At 38.2% G+C, this 19,726-nt stretch overlaps 1 protein-coding gene across 2 annotated transcripts in view; it reads left to right on the top strand.

Annotated features, from left to right (window-relative positions):
* The window catches only part of b4galt6 (UDP-Gal:betaGlcNAc beta 1,4- galactosyltransferase, polypeptide 6), a 34,678-nt gene that overhangs the window by 403 nt on the left and 14,549 nt on the right, over positions 1–19,726 (top strand). The window contains exons 1-4 of one of the 2 annotated variants that reach the window (XM_082509686.1): positions 7,166–7,943; positions 13,156–13,272; positions 18,471–18,584; positions 18,757–18,881. In XM_082509686.1, coding sequence (XP_082365812.1) covers positions 7,829–7,943; positions 13,156–13,272; positions 18,471–18,584; positions 18,757–18,881 — 471 coding nt within the window. In that variant the 5' untranslated portion in view covers positions 7,166–7,828. Of the gene's footprint in view, positions 1–7,165; positions 7,944–13,155; positions 13,273–18,470; positions 18,585–18,756; positions 18,882–19,726 lie in introns of those variants that run through there. The other variant, XM_082509687.1, reaches the window with a different exon arrangement.

Here is a 19,726-nt window from a genome sequence, read left to right as displayed (position 1 = left end):
GTTTTTCTACTTTATTTCAATTTGTGATAGCATTATCTGCTTTGCAGTTAAACTCATCAAACTTAAATTATGTTATTTGTATGTCTGTGGGGATATATTCTGTGTAAGTCTTTAGTGCTAATGTTTTAGCCGTTGGCTGTAATGTTAGCTAGTTCATGGCTATAGGAGTCTGGGTCAGTTGTAACAGCAACAGTCTGGGTTAGTTGTAACAATAATGCAGATGTTACAACTTACCACACTATTACTTTAACTTATATTAAACAAGTTTGTGAACGACATCAGCAGAGAGAGGTTCACTGGTCGCATTTGTATATGCGGTAATGCCATTGGCAACACAATTCCTCCACTGTTTGTGTTCCCACGCATACATTATGCAGGCCACTGTGTCAGAGATGGACCAGTAGGAAGTACTGGTAGTGGAAATAAATCAGGATGGGTGCAAGAAACAGATTCCCTCATCTTTCTGAAGCACTTTGCAAACCACACCAAGGTAAGCCATGATAAAAAGTAATGGAATTGCGATGCTGGTGAACAACTACATTTTTTCAGCTTCATTGTTATGTTCAAAATTGGTGCAAGAGTTGTAAGTTATAATGCCCACTGAGCCAATGAGGCCAAACTCAAGGAAGACCAACCAAAATTAATGAAATATTCAGTTGCAGAAAATTCCATAATATGTCTTTTTTGGGGGGTTGGAATATGTTCAAAAGCTAGATTTCTGCATTCTGTCACACACACACAGAGCTACATAAATGGATGTAAGTGCATTCATGTGTTGAATAAACAAAGATTACATGTTAATGTTTTGTTAGTACCCTTATTTCATTGTGTTACATTTCACCCCAGGATATGTTACAACTAACCCAGACTATGGGGTTAATTGTAACATTTCACTCTTTGTGTTTGAGACCATACCATGCAATGGGTAATTGTGCTGCAGAGAAAATAGCTGCATTATTTAATAGCAGAGACATGTAAATACTTTGCATTACATTTTGAATCCACTACCTTAAAAGAGCTTCAATTTACAGACAGAAATGTCAAAAATGTTACAACTATCCCCGGTCTCCCCTACTCTTTCTGGGTTGCAAAATAAACTTTAAAAAAATTTTCAGGCGAGAATGTAGCTGTGCAAACTTCAAATATCTGAACCGGGGAGAACAGCAAACTCCCGGCGCATCGTTTTAGGCTTTGGCCCACATCAGTCTAAAATTGTATGTAACCATGAATAACCTGTTGCCATGTCCACCAGGAGAGACTGGACAGTATAGATGTAAAACAAATATGCCAGCAGTTTCTCAGTTAATGAGAGGAGCAGGCATGTGTTTGGCTCCTTCACATAGTGGACATTGAGTTGTTGTGTGGGACACCAGTAGTCCATGTCTGTTGCTGTAACAGTAGTTCATGTTTAGAGTAAAACACCCCAGCTCACTGACTTGATAGGGGCAATAGTGCCTAAAATGTTGCATAATTTTGCCAAGAGATCTTTTACTTTGTGGTAATTTTAGATGAGTAGTTTTATGGACAAAAACCACCAGGTCATTCAGTGTTCCCTTAGTGCTAATGTATCAGAGATGTTGGTGTAATATAACTGAAGTAATGTTGTTAAGTCCTTAAAGTCATATTCTTTTATTGCCATGACTGTATTTTAAGCTATTTTTATTTTTGTATGATATCTGATTTATATGAAATATGGTTGAAGTAAACTAAAGTATAAAATACTTAGTCATTTGTTTAATAGTAACTTAACATTATATAATTCACATATAAAACTATGAATTGTAATTTTAAATGGTTTAAAAGCACGTAGAATAGCATATGTAGGCAAGTATATTTCTCCTTTTTTTTATTTTTTATTTATTAAATCAAGAAGCAAAGACGAAAAGGAAAAAAAAAAAAAAGAAACGGGGCAGGGTTCGGTGGTTGAATCATCCGTCCCCACCAATGCCAAAACCAAATCTACGCCCTTGGTGCAGTGGAAGATTTATGCAAAGGAAACCTGCATTACAATATTACAATAGTGCAAACTATTCCACCATACAAACCTTAAACAGCTGACCTTTATTTTTACTGCTTTCTACATAGTAGATACATATTGAAGACAAAGATGTGAAGCAAGATACATGGAATTATGCAGCACAGAAAAAAAAACAAACTAAATATCAGAAAACGTTGGAACAGTATGGTAAACACAAATTTTTCTTTAAAAAGTTTTGCCTGGTCAACTTCATTTGTAAATGTTCATCCTTTCCTGTCATTCAGACCTGTAACACATTCCAAAAAAAGGTTGGGACGGGAGCAATTTACAACTAGTAATCAGGTAAATTGGTTAAATAATAATGTGATTTGAAACAGGTGATGTTAACAGGTGATTGTAACTATGATTTGGTACAAAAGTAGCATTCAAGAAACATCTAGCCCTTTAGGAGCAAAGATGGACCGAGGATCGCCAACAAATACGTGAAGAAAATTATTGAAATGTGTAAAAACAATGTTCCTCAAAGAAAGAAGGAAGAGATTTGGATATTTCACCTTCAACGGTGCATAACGTAATTAAAAGATTCAGGGAATCTGGAGGAACTTCAGATTCTCAAGCCCACCACTAATGCAGTAAAACACATCACACAGAGGCACAGTATTACTAATGGACTGGACTTCCACAGCTCTGACATCTTCATTATTAAAGCAGTGTGGGACAGAGGTGGGACCAAGTCATTGTTTTGCAAGTCTCAAGTAAGTCTCAAGTCTTTATCCTCAAGTCTCAAGTCAAGTCTCAAGTAATGTCAGGCAAGTCAGAGTCGAGTCTCAAGTCACTGGTGTAAAAGTCCGAGTCAAGTCACAAGTCTGAAATTTTGAATTTCAAGTCCTTTCGAGTCTTTAAAAAAAAAAAACAACGAAAAAATAATGTTGCAGTTATGCTAAATGTAAATATTAGACCATGTAATTTTAAAATCTGTGTTTTTCTCAACACATGACAAAATAGTGAACTTAGAAAATATACACAAATTGTGAAATTGCACCTCTTTAAAATGCAGCTCAATTAAACTTAGCTCCAAGAATAATTTTCACCGACAGTTCTGAGATACGCTGCATGTTATTCTTGGATGCGGTTGTAGGACTGGCTTTAAAATCGCATGACAAAATACACATTAAAAAAAAACTGTATCACCAACGTAGCCTGGACAACATTTGCTAGTTAGATGAAGTCAGCTATCTCATCTTAGCATATTTATATGCATATTTATAATCATACGGTTCTTGGAGTGAGTGCATACACTCATGAAGTTTAGTAACTTCAGGTCACTGCAACAAGCCCAGGTACAGTTTACCGACGGATGGGTGCAGGACCTTGAAATGCACCGTGTAGAAAGTAAAGACCATCGTACGTATCATAAGTTTACCAGTCTCACAAATCGTCATCATAAATACACATTCATTAACCGTTTATTAATAGGACCTTTGAGCTCAACGGTAATTAATTAGTAGTGGAAATAATTTCTGGTAGCATTACAGAAATGTAGCAGTGACAATAATATTGTATGCTGTAATCGTACTGGGCAATTAGTGATACAAAAAACTGTTTTATCCTGTGAATAAAAGTATGTTTTTGTCAATGTACCATAATAACAGAAGCGAAACGCAATATTGTGTCAGGACAATTCACTATTTATGCACAATAAATAAAGGAGCATAGCGCGACAATTTCTGTTCAGCGCCAGACTTGCTTGTAACCTATATCACCAATTATGTTATGAAAATGACGTATTAACTACTAAAAAACACTGACCTTTGTGTAAATGCTTGGAGCAGACTAACCTGTGAGCTGGAGTGTTCTGGGACGTTATATTTGATCTTTGAATGGCTGCAATCCAGGCCATCCGTCGCGTCTTTGTTACTTCGGAAACATGAACAATTTCTCTTCAACGTCGTAATCCGATAACAACCGATCTCTTTACTCGTCGGCTTCCCGTGGCTGTCATGCGACCGGCTATTGCAGTTAATAATACAACGGCTTCTTGACATTTTTGTGTTTCTTTTTATCGCTGTGATTTCAATTGAAAGCCTCCGTGCGCTAGTACCTCTTGCCACGAGTTCCCAGAATCCTTTGCGGTTCTACCCGTGAATGACGTCACATTTTCAATCTCTATATAATATGCATGTTAAATTTTATATTTGGGGTAAAATATCAAGTCTTTTCAAGTAAACCGGTTCAAGTCCAATTCAAGTCCCAAGTCATTGGTGTAAAAGTCCAAGTCAAGTCACAAGTCTTAGAACATTTTTTCAAGTCAAGTCTAAAGTCATAAAATTAATGACTCGAGTCTGACTCGAGTCCAAGTCATGTGACTCGAGTCCACACCTCTGGTGTGGGATCATCTTGACAATACACAGAACAAAAGGTGGTCAGCCTCCAAAGGTCAGATTTTCAATAACCTTCAAGAAGTCTGGAGAATTATTCCTGAATACTACTTAAAAAAAGCACAACAAAGTAGCCAATAGTCAATTCACTCTGTACATGACGGAGGTGGCAAAAAATGGTCAACGGCCTGTATTTGTATAGCGCTTTACTTAGTCCCTATGGACCCCAAAGCACTTTACACCACATTCAGTCATCCACCCATTCACACACTGGTGGCAGCCACAGCTGCCCTGGGGCGCACTGACAGAGGCGAGGCTGCCAGGCACTGGCGCCACCAGGCCCTCTGACCACCACCAGTAAGCAACAGGTAAAGTGTCTTGCCCAAGGACACAACGACCGAGACTGTCTGAGCCGGTGCTCGAACCGGCAACCTTCCAATTGACAAGACGAACTGCCAACTCTTGATCCACGATCGCCCCAGACTTTCTTTAAGTAGAAGTACTGATAGCTGTTTTAAAAAAATACTCCAGTAAAAAGTTGAAATACTGAAGCAACTTCTTTGCTCAAAAAAAGTGAAAAGCACAGGCTCTGAAATGTACTCACAGTAAGAAAGTAAAAAGTAGCTTCTTGAAGGACAATTCTACTAAACATCTCTGTAAAAATTTAACTTTGTGCTATGTTAATATAATAATAAAACAATATTAGATAGAACATGATACTACAAATGTTATTCAAATCTAAATTCTAACTCTAAGGACTGTACTCAGCTTGAATCTGTAATGTAGCACACAAGCAGTGAAAGGGAATTTTAAAAAATAACAATTTTCTGCTGTCTACATTGTATAGGGTGACTTTGCATCCACACCTTAAAAGTAAAATGAGTACAGTCAAGGGCTACAGTGGAATTCAGCAGGTAGGGGAACCCTAAGATCTGTGTAGTAGTTCAAAAGAAGGAAAAGAATCACAACTCCAATAATTTCTTATAAGAGCTTCAGCAGATTTTCTTAGTGTACAGGCTGTGATCAGGTTACCCCCTCCCCTTTTTTCTGCTACACTTGATGTAACCTAAATCTGACCACGAGGACCACAGCCACTGAGCACCAGTCAAACAAACAGCATTACCGTGAATTCACCACAGGACTGCATATATTTTTGAATAACACAAAGCTGGTATAGCTTAGTTTGATTTTCAAAATTGTTTACAGCATAAAAATACATAATTTATCAAAACACACCATATACAGATCCAGTACATGGTTAAATTGATGGCTTTACATGCAAGCTTAACATATGCAGTTTATCAAGCATCACTGAGCAGTCCTTACCATTAAATCTAACCTCTCTTCTTTCACTCCTGTCCTCTCTGTCTGCAATCATTCTGGTGCTGTGCAAGAAAAAAGAAAACACAACACAAACACCCTCTTTAACCCCTGACTATAGCACATGACTGTGCGTCTTTGATCTCTTTTTATGCGACGTCCCCTGGTGATTAATACACGAACAGGATTGACTTTCACGTGTTACTGTTCAGGCTTAAATCAGTTTGATTTTTGAAGGCCCGCAGTGACGTGAAATAATGACTTCTCCCATATCCCTTAAACCAAAAATAATGAGCCTCTTTTAAAGCAGTAGAAAGTACAGCTATTTGTTTAGAAATGTAGAGAGAAAAGTAAAAGTAAAAGCTGTCAGAAAAACTCAAGTAAAGTAAAGATACCTGAAAATTCTACTTAAGTACGGTAACAAATACTTTGTTACTTTTACTGGAGTATTGTTTAACAGTAGTATCTGTACCTCTACTTAAGTACAGAATGTCTGTACTCTGGCCAGCACTGTGGAGAACATCCTGTATTGTGCCGGTACAAAAAGTCTCCAGCTGAACTGAACGACTGCAGACCAGTAGTCAGGAAAACCTTAAAGCAGCTGATTATGACACCAACTGAAACTTGAGGTAAAAACCAGACTTCCCCTGCAATCTGCATACAAACAACACATTGAAGTGAATGATGCTGTCCTCTACATGCTTCATCATGTCCTAGCTCATCTGGAGGAATCTGGCACTTTTATGAGAGTTCATTTTTCAAACGCTTTCAATACTATTCAACCAAATATACTCAAAGACGAGCTCACAGAGATGGGAACAGATTCTTCCTTTGTTTTCTAAGTCACAGACTACCTGACAGAAAGGCCACAGTTTGTGAGACTGGGGAACTTTGTTTCTGGAATGTTAATAAGCAGTATGGGAGCGCCACAGGGGACCGTTCCAGGTCTATTTCTTTTTCACATTTTATACAGCACACTCCTGCCACATCCAGAAATACTCAGATGATGCTGCCATTAGTGGCATGCATCAGGAATAGACAGAATCTAAATACAGGGATCTTGTAAAAGCTTCCAGTGACTGGAGTCACAAAAACTGCTATTATTTTGAACACCTCTAAGACGAAGGAAATGATAGGAAAGTTCTGAGCAGTAACAAGTATAAATATCTACGTTTACACCTAGATAACAAACTAGACAGTTGATGCCATCCTGAACAACTCCAATAACCCAATTTATAACATCTTCATAGACGAAAAAAAACCCCAAATCAATACTGGAAGTCGCCCGTCTTTTTGTTGTCAAACGGAGAAATACAGAAAATGATTCGCCCCCACAGCCATCAGGCTTTTCAATTCTCATACAGTTAGCAGATATATGATTTTTCCCTCTGAGATCAATAGTTATTCTTATTATTTCTTATTCTTATGGCCTGGATGATTGAGAACCGACACAGACACGTCACGCTCATTGGTTTTCATGGAAATGTGGAGGAGCACACCCCCCGGAAACAGTGCAGTGCCAGCAGAAAATGAATCGGAAGTATTACTTTTCTGTTTTCGTGAGTTTATTTTTCAAATCATTCTGCACTTAGTAGTGTTGAATGCCCCAGCCGTGCGAGATCACAGTGTCGACAGTTTGTGGAATGAATAGGCTTATCAGCTTGATTTGATGAAACAGGGTGCCGACTGTGTGGAAAACGTTGCACCGGCTGAGAGCAGACTGATGGAGAAGGCAGAGCGGTCCTACCCCCCTCAATGACCATCTTCAGCTGCTAGCGATAAAAGTTCTCGCTGGCGACACTCTAACTATGGGCCAGTACCATGAAATCCCTTAACTACTGCTGCCACTAAGTCGGTCGTGGAACTCTTTCACAATGCCCGGCTGCTGGTACAGCTGGAAGCTCACAGTAGCCTGATAGTAACGTTACAGGCCTGCTTTTACCATCTCGAAATTTCTTGGCAGGTGAGAGCAGGCCAGCTAGCACTGCTAGCGTTAGCCTTTTCCGCACTGCACCTGTAGTTTTTGATAGTGCAGTTTTTTTCCTCTGGCCACACCTGTGCATTGACATCTACCAACTGGAGGAACATTTAACTTCAAAAAGTATTTTTATGGGATTCTTATCGGCGAAGAGAGAAGCGGGCATAAGCTAAAATGGTGAACTGGAGGCGGCTGCTGCGAATGTCCAACCGATCATTTTTGGCCTTCATATTCATCTTCTCCATGTCCACCACTTGTCTCTACTTCATTTACGTGGCTCCCGGAATAGGTTAGTAATCAGCAGTTTACGCTAACTACCTAAGACGGTAACAGTTAATTTAATTACGTTTGAAATACCCTCTGCACCTTAACCATCTGCTGCTGTTGTAGTTGATACTAACGGTAAACAAGGTCGCTAACAGGCTCACTGTTTCAAGTGTGATACCAGGCTCTTAGGTTTATTTGGACTTAATAATTTTGCTATGTTAATCAGTCAAATGTGTCTATTGAATTAAAACATTGAAATAATAAAATACGCACAAGAGGGTAATGTTTTGATACTAATTGTCACTACATTGCTGGTTTATGAATGGGATGGAATGATTATTATTTTATTTGTACTATTTATTTTGCACATAGTGTTATTTTGGTGAAATTGAAAAAAGTATTGTTAGGTATGGGCGCTGAATTCTGGAACTGTGTTGTAATGTTTGTTAAACTGATTATATTTTATCCCAGCATTTGAGCAATATTGCTTAAGACTTTCCAAAACTGCCTTACCTGAAAAAACTTATTTCAATATTCTGTTTAGATCTACTTTTGAATGAAGGCAGATTCCAGACTTAATCAACTTAGTAGCATATTTCCAGTCCTTTTATGTATCTGACTGGTTGTATAGTAGCAGCACCACCCCTTTCATGCTAACATGCTCGCACCTAGATTGGGAAACCCTTACTTAACTTACTAAGCTGGCAACCCCCTTTGCTGACAAGTTGATAACTACTTCTGTTGGCATAGCTGAAGCCAGTTAAGGAAAAGAGATCCTGGATATTTTGAACTTGCTCTGTAGTAGGGCTACATCTATTGACTATTTTAGTAATATAGTATTCTATCAATTATGCAATTGATTGAGTAATCTGATAAGAATTACTTTTGTGTTATTTGTGAGCAATAATAAATATTCAAAGAGAAAAAACACGGGTAATGTAAAATCGGCTGCTCATATGTTTGAATTTTAGAAATTGCAGTGCATACATTAGTGTATGCACTGTGGTTTTTATTGAGGGGAACAAATTCTATTTTTCCCTCGCTTTAATTGTTTTTAACTACAGCTTGCTTTAAATACAACTGTGTTGACTAGAGAATGGGCTAAATTATTGAAGACCCAAAGTATCAATAACCAACATTATATTGAAAGCACTGCTTTTGTTAGTGGAGAAATTAAGAAAACAGATATATTATCTCTACATAAAAGTTGTCAGCATAAAAGAGCCTGCATGTGAGGGGCGGGTGTGGCACAGCTCTGTCTCACACACACCCGCAGACCCTGGTCTTTGTGAGGATGGTGGAGAGAATTAAATGTTCAAAAGTTTGGTTGTGCTTAGCTGGAGTCAGTGCTGACAGTGCTTATTGCCTCAAATGCAACAGGTCATTTGTTTGTAAAGGCAGAAACACAAGTATTCTGTGGAAACGTTTAGTGAATGTCCATCATATTCAGTCTGAGAAATGTCGTTTTTGACTGCCTACCTTGTAGTCCATCTGGCATTGCTCCAGGTAAGTTATGTTAGCCACCTAGAGCACATGTGCACAATTAACTATATTACTGGTTATTTTATCTAAAATATAAATGTGGTTTATGGTTTAAAAGTAACTACTAGTAGGTTGATTCTTATGAATACGTACATTCAGTATGAGATGGTCAAAATGTCACCTGAACTGAAGTTCAATACCCAATGCCAGTTTCAGATCACTCAGTGATTTGGAGGCTGCAAAGTATGACAACATTAAGCCAATGCATCCCTCTGTTGTGTTTTTGTTTGTTTTTGACAACACAATGATTGTGTCTACACACATACACATCATGAAGAGTAAAGAGGTGAAGCAGGTATTGAGACGTTGAGCTCAGGTGGAGTGAACTAAAACAGTTTTTTTTAGGGTCCAAAACAGGGGTACTGTAATCACCATTAAAGTTTAGTGGTGGTGGTAGGCCTTTATCAAATGTAAAATTTAAAAAAGCTAACTTTGTAGCTGGTCCTGTCCACCACGTTTAGTTTTACACAGGGAAGATCTACAGTAAAGCTACAAAAGTTGGATTAAAATATGCAGATCAACTGATACTGATTCATCTGATGCCATGTTTAAATTAGCTGAAGGCCAACGACAGCCGCAATGACACCTGCTGACAGACATGTCATGAACACACACCAGTTTTATCCAGGATATAAAATATTGTTTATTTTAAAAGATCTATTTTTTCTCTTTTGAATATTTGTTCATGCTCATAAATAAGACAAAGGTCTTTCATGTCTGATTATATCAGACTCAAATCTTCATGCTTGAAGCATGAACAGGCTCTCAATGCATCTAACCTGGTGGCACACGACATTGCAAAGTTAAAGAAGCCCCATTTGTGCGGCAGTATCACAAGTGATGGTGCTGCCTCCATAACAGAAAAAATCTTGGGGTCATAAGGAGAATCCTTGAGGAAGGTCCAAATGCAACTCGGAACCATTGTTTTCTGCATCAGCAGGCCCTGGCAACAAAGGATATGGTTCCCGAGCTTCCAGAGACATTAAATGATGTCATCCAAGTGGACTACATTAAATGGAGCTTAAGATGTTTTTAAAACTGTGCCAAGATGTTGGCAATGAGCATGTGCAGCTCTTGTATCATGCAGAGGTATGCTGGCTTTGGTGGGGAAAGGTGCTGTCCCGTTTTTATGAACTACGATCGGAAATAGCGGTCTTTTTGGTGTAGAAGAGTTCGCCTCTTGCAGATCTGTTTGGTAATACTGTGCAGTTCAAGCTGCACAACATTGTCATTCAAAAAATTTGATGTTGGAAAATTTGGGGTCGTAGTTTGTCATATGAAGGTGATGGTGGGTCCAAAAGCCAGGTAGAGAACCACTGATCTGTAGAATACGAACTTTATTAATCGATAGCTACTACCCTAAAATGTTTACTTTTAATGTTACATGTTTAATTCTGACTCTGCTGATATCTTACAATAGAATAGAACTTGTTGTTGTTGAACAAGGAGGCACTCCTTGTCTATTGCATAAAAATAACATTAAAAAAAAATTATGATGATTTTGGGTTGTTGTTGTTGTTGTTATTATTAGAATATTTTATTTCAAATTTGAATACATTTCTAGATTTTATAAATTCTGTGTATTACTCTAATAATTGCTCAATAGAGAAAAGCGAAATCATAGGTAAGACTTTTGACGCCAACTTCCGATTGAGTGAAAGGTGATCTTCTCACTCATTTCTCTGCATTCAAACATCTTCAGGAAAGGGGCTTCAGTTGTCACGCTGTTAATATCAAGCCACTCCTGAAACAGATGATATCAGAAGTATCTCACTCACAAAGTGGGCTGTTGCTCAGTGATCCAAAGTCATTTTTTAAGATAAAAGTGTATTTTGTGTTCGATTTGGAAATCAAGGTAATGGAATCTGGAAGAAAAGTAGAGCTATCAGGAGATTTTAGACTTCATGTGTCCGTCTGCTGACAAATTTTATTAAGATGGTGATTTCCTTTTTCAGCAGGACTTGAACAGAACTACCATAACTACCCGAAGGTTTACTGACTATATTATTACTATATTATTACAACTTCCATTAGGGATTTCTGGGACTCTTCACCATGTAGTTTTAGAACTGAAGAAGCTTCTTGGATAAGAAGTGAAACAGCTTAAAGAAGTCCAGTACTCCTGTACTCACTCTACACCTACGACTGCACAGCGACTAACAACTCCAACATCATTGTGAAGTTTGCGGACGACACTACAGTGGTGGGTCTTATCACCAACAGTGATGAGACAGCTTACAGGGAGGAGGTCAGCGCCCTGACCCACTGGTGTCAAGACAACCATCTCACCCTCAACGTCGCAAAGACAAAGGAGTTGATAGTGGACTTCCGGAGGTGCAGAGAAGTACACACCCCCATCACCATCAACGGCGCTGCTGTGGAGAGAGTGAGCAGCTTCCGGTTCCTTGGCGTACACCTGGCTGAGGATCTTACGTGGTCAGTACACACAAACAAAACAGTGAAGAAGGCGCAGCAGCGCCTCTTCTTTCTCAGGAGACTGAAAAGATTCGGCATGAGCCCCCGCATCCTCAGGACCTTCTATCACTGTGCCATTGAGAGCATCCTCACTGGATGCATCACCACCTGGTATGGCAACAGCACCGCCTACAACCGCAAAGCTCTCCAGCGAGTAGTGCGGTGCTCTGAACGGATAATTGGAGGTGAGCTTCCCTCCCTCCAAGACATCTACAGGAAGCGGTGCCTGAGGAAAGCGGGGAGGATCATCAAGGACTCCAGTCACCCCAGCCATAAACTGTTCAGACTGCTTCCATCAAGAAGGAGGTTCTGCAGCATCCGGTCCCGTACCAGCAGACTGAGAGACAGCTTCTTCCACCAGGCCATCAGACTGCTGAACACTTCATAGACACCTCAGCTTCACTACTGGAACTTTAACATTATGCACTCCACACTGTACAGTAATGCCACTGTTTTGCACATGTCTCACTCTGTATATTTTATTTTATTTATTTTATATATTCTATTTATTGTTTACTCTATTTAATTTGTAAAATATGTGTACACACACACACACACACACACACACACACGTAGAAAAATATTTAGTATACACATCCAGAAATGCATATACTATTATATATTGTACATATATTTATTAGTTTCAGATGTAGCCATTCTTGTATTTTGCTTGTTTACATTATTGTATTTTGCACAACTCTGTTGCTTGTGAAGCTCGCACACAAGAATTTCACTCACATGTGCTGTACCAATGTACCTGCACATGTGATGTGACAATAAAAGTGATTTGATTTGATTTGATTTCAGTGGCTTTCTTTCAAAGCTCCTTAGACTACCATGACTTGGATGACTGAGAACCTATGCAGACATATATGGTGGAGGAGGGGGGGGGAATTTCATCAGTGATCTAAGTTCCTTCTTATTAGACTTCGTAATGGACAGGCTGACAGATTAGGTCAGGTGTGAGTCTCCATAGACTATGATGTTTGCAGAGAACATTATGATCTGGAGTGAGAATGAGAGTCTGGAGAGGTGGAAGTATGCACTGGAGGTAAGAGGTGGCCAATAGCAAGAAAGGATACCAAGAAAAGTGAAAGCAAAGATTTACAAGATGGTAATTATTAGTATTTAAAAGTTTGAATGTGTAATTTTTTTTGAATTTATGTAATTCACTAAGTCAATAACACTAAATTCTATATGTCTGCTCTTTCCATCAGCCAACACATACTTCTTCATGGTGCAGGCTCAAGGCATCATGTTGAGGGACAATGTGAGGACCATCGGCCAGATGATCAGATTGTATACAAACAAGAACAGTACTCTTAATGGGACAGGTGGGTTGTATAAGTGCTCACTTTGACTTTGTATCTAGCCAAGAAATGACGTGTCAAAAATCAGTATATAGTTTAAAGAGTGTAGAGCAATTGTTTGCATAATGCTGACTGTACAGACATAGCCACTTAAAATTGCTGGGTGGTCTGTGACAGGACTTTAACAGATTCTTGCCCAATTCTTGGCTGATCCATGGCTGGTACATAAGCAGGATTTTTCTATCCACTTCTTGGATCTACATGATGAGTTCCACAGCTTTAGAAGTAACTCAATAACCTTTTAAAACTTTCTTGATTAACAACGAGTGTGGCAGTAATCAGGCCTCAGTGTGGCTAGAGAAATTGAACTCAGCTTTCCAAAGATGCGATACACCACAGATAATTTATGTGAGAATAGGAGAAAGCAATCACGTTTTCCACCCAGTGTAGTTATCCCTTAATACTAAACGCCTTCAGTTTGAAACTGAATTTTGTGTCAACTTGTGTTATTTTTGTAATATTAAATTGGAGATTATCTGGGTCTTTATGTCTTTAAGACATTCCTGCAGTTCATTATTTGGTGTTTTAAATCTGGCTTCATGGATGGATAAGTTTGGGTTTCATCTGCATAGCAGTGAAAAATGTATGCTTAGGGAATCATGTAATAATATAAATAGAATTTGTCCTGGCACTGAACCCTGTGGAAACCCATAATTAACCATAGTGTGTGAAGAGTATACCCTCGATTTACATGAACAAATTACAGTCTGTTAGATAGATTTGATTCAAGCACTGCAGCAACGTAACTTTAATACCTACACCATGATCTAATCACTGTAATAAAATATTACGGTCAACATTATTGAACTCTGCACTGCTATGCTACTATGAGTCTGCTCTCAGAGACCATAAAACCTTTAATAATAATAATAATGGATTGGATTTATATAGCGCTTTTCAAGGCACCCAAAGCGCTTTACAATACCACTATTCATTCACTCTCACATTCATACACTTTAGTAACCTTCACTGAAGCCGTTTCTGCACTGTGATGACCTCTGAAACCTAACTGAGACTCTTCAAATAACCCATTGCTTTGCTGATGATCAGTTAGTTGTTTTACGACCATGTTTTACCATTTCAAGAGTTTTTGCAATAAAAGGAATGCTGGAGAATAGCCTATAAAGCCCTTTTTCCATTAGTACCTATTTTGTTCGACTTGGCATGGTTAGCCACAGTTTTCAGGGTTTTCCATTAGGTCACTTACTTTTTAGTACCTGCTTGGATCGCTTGGAACCCCAGGCAAGCAGGTACTAAAAAGTAAGTGACCTAATGGAAAACCCTGAAAATCTGATATCGTCAGACGATTGGCTGGTCATTAGCATCACTTGATGAGTTAGAAAATTTAAACTGTCATTAAAACCCGGCAACGAGGGAAAAGGCTGCAAAAGACTATGCCATGATCCTCAATATTGACAAAAAAACAACAGATCAAGCAGGTATATCAGGAGGTATATTCTTTCCTCAACCTCCACCTTTTTTGTAGCCTTCGTGTCACATATTATTTACATCGTGGGACGTTGCAATGACAAAAGCCATGCGCGTTAGGTAGTACTGGATTATAACGGAAAACCAGTTGATCCAAGTGAAGTTGTAGCGATCCATGGCGAGTCAATCCAAATAGGTACTAATGGAAAAGGGGCTTAATTAGCAGACATCTGGGTCAAGTGATGGCTTTTCCAGTAACAGTTTAACTACTGCCAGCTTGATGGCCTGTTGTACATAGCTGATTAATATAGATCGGTTGATTATATTTAAGATTGTAGCTGTGGGCCACTAGTGTGTCATTGTTCAGCTGGCATGGTGGTGAGGCAAAAGCTAAAGAACTCATAATCATCACTTATAAGGTGACAAGTGATGCCAAGATATACCTGGTAGGGCAGGGCAATATGGCCAAAAATATTTATCGTGATATATATTTGAAAATTTGCGATAATGATATAACTGACGATATAATTGATGCGAGACAAAATACTTTACAACTTTACAACTTTATCAGTGCAAAAAAACCCCATCAATGTATTTTCACTTAAACAAGCAGCTGCTTTTTATGTGGATTAAAGTTATATAAAAATTTAACAGTCCAAATGCAAATTCCTCGCTGACAGTTTAACCAAAAGGCATTTCCAGTGGAAATTGGCCAACATATCCTGATCCTCATAACCATTTATAATATATCCACAAAACTTAAAAAGAGGTTATACACACACAATACGGTAATATTATGTTGAAGCACAGTACGTATCACTCCGCGAGGCTCCTGCCTACGGTAGCCGTAATGCTCCGACAGTCCATCAAGCGGTGCTTTGGTGTGTATCTGACGGACGAAAGCCAAACCAGTTCCACACCACTGAAGGTGCACCATTTTTACAATCCAGTTCTGGTTCGTGTTTCATTCAACGATCCGCTTTTACCCTTCTCATTCTTCGTTGCCGCCATGCTTTTTCCGCCATGTGCGTATGAAAACAAAGGCACTTCTTATGTGCGTTTTACCCATATTCTATCATGATATTTCATTTTCTTATCATTGCCTAACGTTATACTGGTATTACCGTGAACGGTATGATATGGCCCAGCCCTAATACCTGGTATATTTAAGGTTTAATTAATGGTTGGACTTTTTTGAGCAGTCTTGTAGGAATGGGGTCTAAAAGACACGTTGATGGTTTGGAGGAAGTAATTACTGAAGTTAACTCAGAAAGACCAATTGGAGAAAAGGAGTCTAAATAAATATCAATGATATTGAAAGTAGCTCTAGATAATGTTACGTCTGTGAGATGAGTATTTGTTTTCTCTAATGGTTACTATTTTATTTGTAAAGAAATTCACTAAGTCATTACTAGTTAACCTTAAGGAATGCTTGGTCACAAGAGCTTTTGTCAGCCTGGAGCAATCGGGGACCAAAACCAAGCTTCTGATTTGTAGATGGCCTGCTCTCCTGAGCTACAGCCACGCCTGCAACTAAAAATTATTTTGGTTCCAAAGTAATCTTGTTGATTTATTTATTTATTTTTGATTAGTCGATTAGTCCTATTCTAGGCTCCAGTATATACTTTATCTCACCTTTTCAAGTCTGCCCACCTGTTAAAATAACCTTATTGTCTCTTCCCACAGCAAACTAAAGTAATCACCCATGAAACATTAATTTGAAACTGATCAGCACCTGCCATGGTACAACAGATGAAAATTAACCTGATGGCTAAATATGACATGTTAAATTTGATTTTAAATGGTCATTAATATGCACCACTAATACTTCAATTGAAAAAAAAATCATACTTCATTAATTATCAACTGATTGTGTGAATCCTGTTAATTGTTCGAGCTTTTTGTTGAATCACATCCATTCAAGAGTGATTCAAGAGCTCATCAGCTCTCCTATCACCTGATTGTAGATTGTAGGTTGTAGCTTCATCAATCTTGTTTTTCATATTCGCTTCCATTGAATGCAGGGCAAAAGTTTTTATTTTATTTGTGGGTCCAGATAATCGTGGGTCTAGAGCAGCAGCAGCAGCAGGTTTGCTTGGGTTATCATCTTTGATGATGACTTTCTAAGCTCAGTTTTATCTGAATTAAGAAGCAGAACATTAGAGTTCATCCTGGTCTTTATGTCTTTAACACATTCCTGCAGTTAAACTAATTGGTGTGTGTTATCTGGCTTAATGGATGGATAAAGTTGGGTGTCATCTGCATAGTAGTGAAAATGTGTGCTATGCCTTCTGATGATACTGCCTAATGGAAGCATGTATAATGTAAACAGAATTTGTCCTAGAACTGAACCCTGTGAAACTCCATAATTAATCTTAGTGTGTTAGTAAGACTCTCCATTTAAAATGAACAAATTGGAGTCTATTAGATAGATATGACACAAACCGCTGCAGCAAAGTACCTGTAATACCTACAGCATGTTCTAATCGCTCTAATAGGATATTATGGTCAACAGTATCGAATGCTGCACTGAGGTCTAGCAGGACAAGCACAGAGATGAGTCCACTGTCAGAGGTCATAAGAAGATAATTTGTAACCTTCACTAAAGCTGTTTCTGTGATGAGCTCTGAAATCTGATTGAAACTTCAAATAAGCCATTCCTCTGCAGATCATCTGTTAGCTGTTTGACAACTACTCTTTCAAGTATTTTTGAAATGAAAGGAAGGTTGGAGATTGGCCTATAATTAGCTAAGACTGCTGGGTCAAGAGATGGTTTAAGTAATGGTTTAACTACTGCCAGCTTGAAGGCCTGTGACACATAGACGATTAATAGAGATTGAAGCATTAATTAATGGTTGGACTTATTTGAGCAGTCTTGTAGGAATGGGGTCTAAAAGACATGTTGATGGTTTGGAGGAAGTAATTACTTCAAAGTCAGAAAGATCAACTGGAGAAAAAGAGTAAATAAATATCAATGGTACTGAAAGTAGCTGTAAGATAATGTTACATCTGTGAAATGATTATGAGTATTTTTTTTTTTCCTTTAATGGTTGGAAGTTTATTTGTGAAGAAGTTAATGAAGTCATTACTAGTTAATGTTAAAGGGATGGTTGGCTCAACAGCGCTCTGACTTTTTGTCAGCCTGGCTACAGTGCTGAAGAGAAACTTAAAGTTGTTCTTATTTTCTTCAATCAATGATAAATAGTATAAGGTTCGAGCTTTAAAGAGGGCTTCCTTATAATGGAACAAAAGTATTTCTCCAGGCTAAATTATGATCTTCTAAAATTGTGATATGCCATTTTCTCTACAACTTCTGAGTTATCTGCTTTACTGTGTGCATTTGAGAGTTATACCAGAGTATGTGTAGAACAAGGTGACTGTGGCCTGTAGTGTAACGCTCGGTAGCAAAATCCCCAGTAAGACTAGGAAAGATGCCGAACTATTCTATTGTATTGCTCTGTTTCATTGAGTCACACAAGCAACACTAATCACATTTAGTACAGAAGAGGTAGTAAACTTGTAGTACTGGATAACAATTGTACAACAGCAACCGGTTGCGATTGCCTCAGTCATTGTTGTTCATAGTAGTGCTTTTACTTCTTCACTGGAACATTAAGTATATCAATGAGCCAGTGAAAGGGTACTGCTCTGACGCATTTAGCATTTGCTTCGGGGGCCATATTACTATGTAGCTGGGATAAAGTTGTACCTTATTTTGGTTGTTTATACTACAGATTATCCTGATGGCACTAACTCCAGTGAATACCTGGCCCAACCAACTACTTACCTCCCTGAGAACTTTACCTACGCTCAGAACCTCCCTTGCCCAGAACGATTACCTTCTATGAGTGAGTACATTGATATCAGAAGATAAGTGTTAAAGTGGCTCAGTAAGATTTTGGGGGGGAAAGGGGAAAAAATATTTTGTTGTAGTTTTTTCTTTTTTTTTCTTCTTTTTTTTAGTTTTTCATTCCAAGTATATTTGTGGAATAACCTCCCGCTTAAAAATAATCTCCTCAGAGGGCCTTATGGAAGTAAATATGACAGAGGTCCCTATGGAGGTGATAGAAATGAAGTTCTCCAAGTTTTTTGGCGTCGAGTTTGGAGGCCAGTGGAAACCAAAGGACTGTAGACCTCGCTGGAAGGTGGGTTTTACAAGTCTCGTAATTGTATATTGTAAAGACTAATGATGAAACGTACTAAAACATTTGTATTGGCTGGTATGGCTTCTGGCGGAACTGCAGCTATAGATGATTGTAGTAATCAAATAATCTATCAACTATTTCATTGATTAATCGAGTAATTCGGGAAGAAAGGCATTAATGACAAATAAGTGAATCCAGCATGTGTCACAAAAAACAAACCTTTTGATTGTGCTTATGTGGCATATTAAAATGTAATTTTCAAAAATAAATTTAGTATCTTGACTGGAAGTTGGAAGCTGGAAGTCTGCTTTTCTTTTGGCTTTGGATAATTTTTTGATTCGCCTCAGTTGTGGTGGTATATTTAGCCAAAATGATCACCAATTCTTCCATTTCCAAATTTGTCCAGATAGTTTTCTTGGCTTAAAGTGGGCTATATGTAACAGTAAGCATGTGAAGTGTCTATGATGCCTTATTTGACTCTATTGAAAGTGTTTTCCTATTAATTTAAATTAAATTAAATTAAATTGAATTAGATTAAGGAATAAAACATTCAAACAGTCGATGAACAGCAAATCAGTGACAGTAAAATTAATTTTTGTTCAAACTGTGCAAAATCCTGCATGTTCTTTACATGGCACGAGAGATTGTTATTCCTGCTTTGTATGTTACTATTAGTAAATACTCTTGTGGTTGTTCATGTCACATAACCAAAGAAATATTTTACTCTCACAGAGAATAAAAGTAAAGATGGTATCCATGTTATGCATGCTAATACCTTATTCTACTATAGATATAATCCTAATGATTTTCCTACAAGAAAGCATTTGTTGATAACAGGCAATAAA

Source organism: Aulonocara stuartgranti (assembly GCF_965226115.1).
Source record: "Aulonocara stuartgranti genome assembly, chromosome: 17".
NCBI lineage: Eukaryota > Metazoa > Chordata > Actinopteri > Cichliformes > Cichlidae > Aulonocara > Aulonocara stuartgranti.
This window is presented reverse-complemented; position numbering and strand designations above follow the sequence as displayed.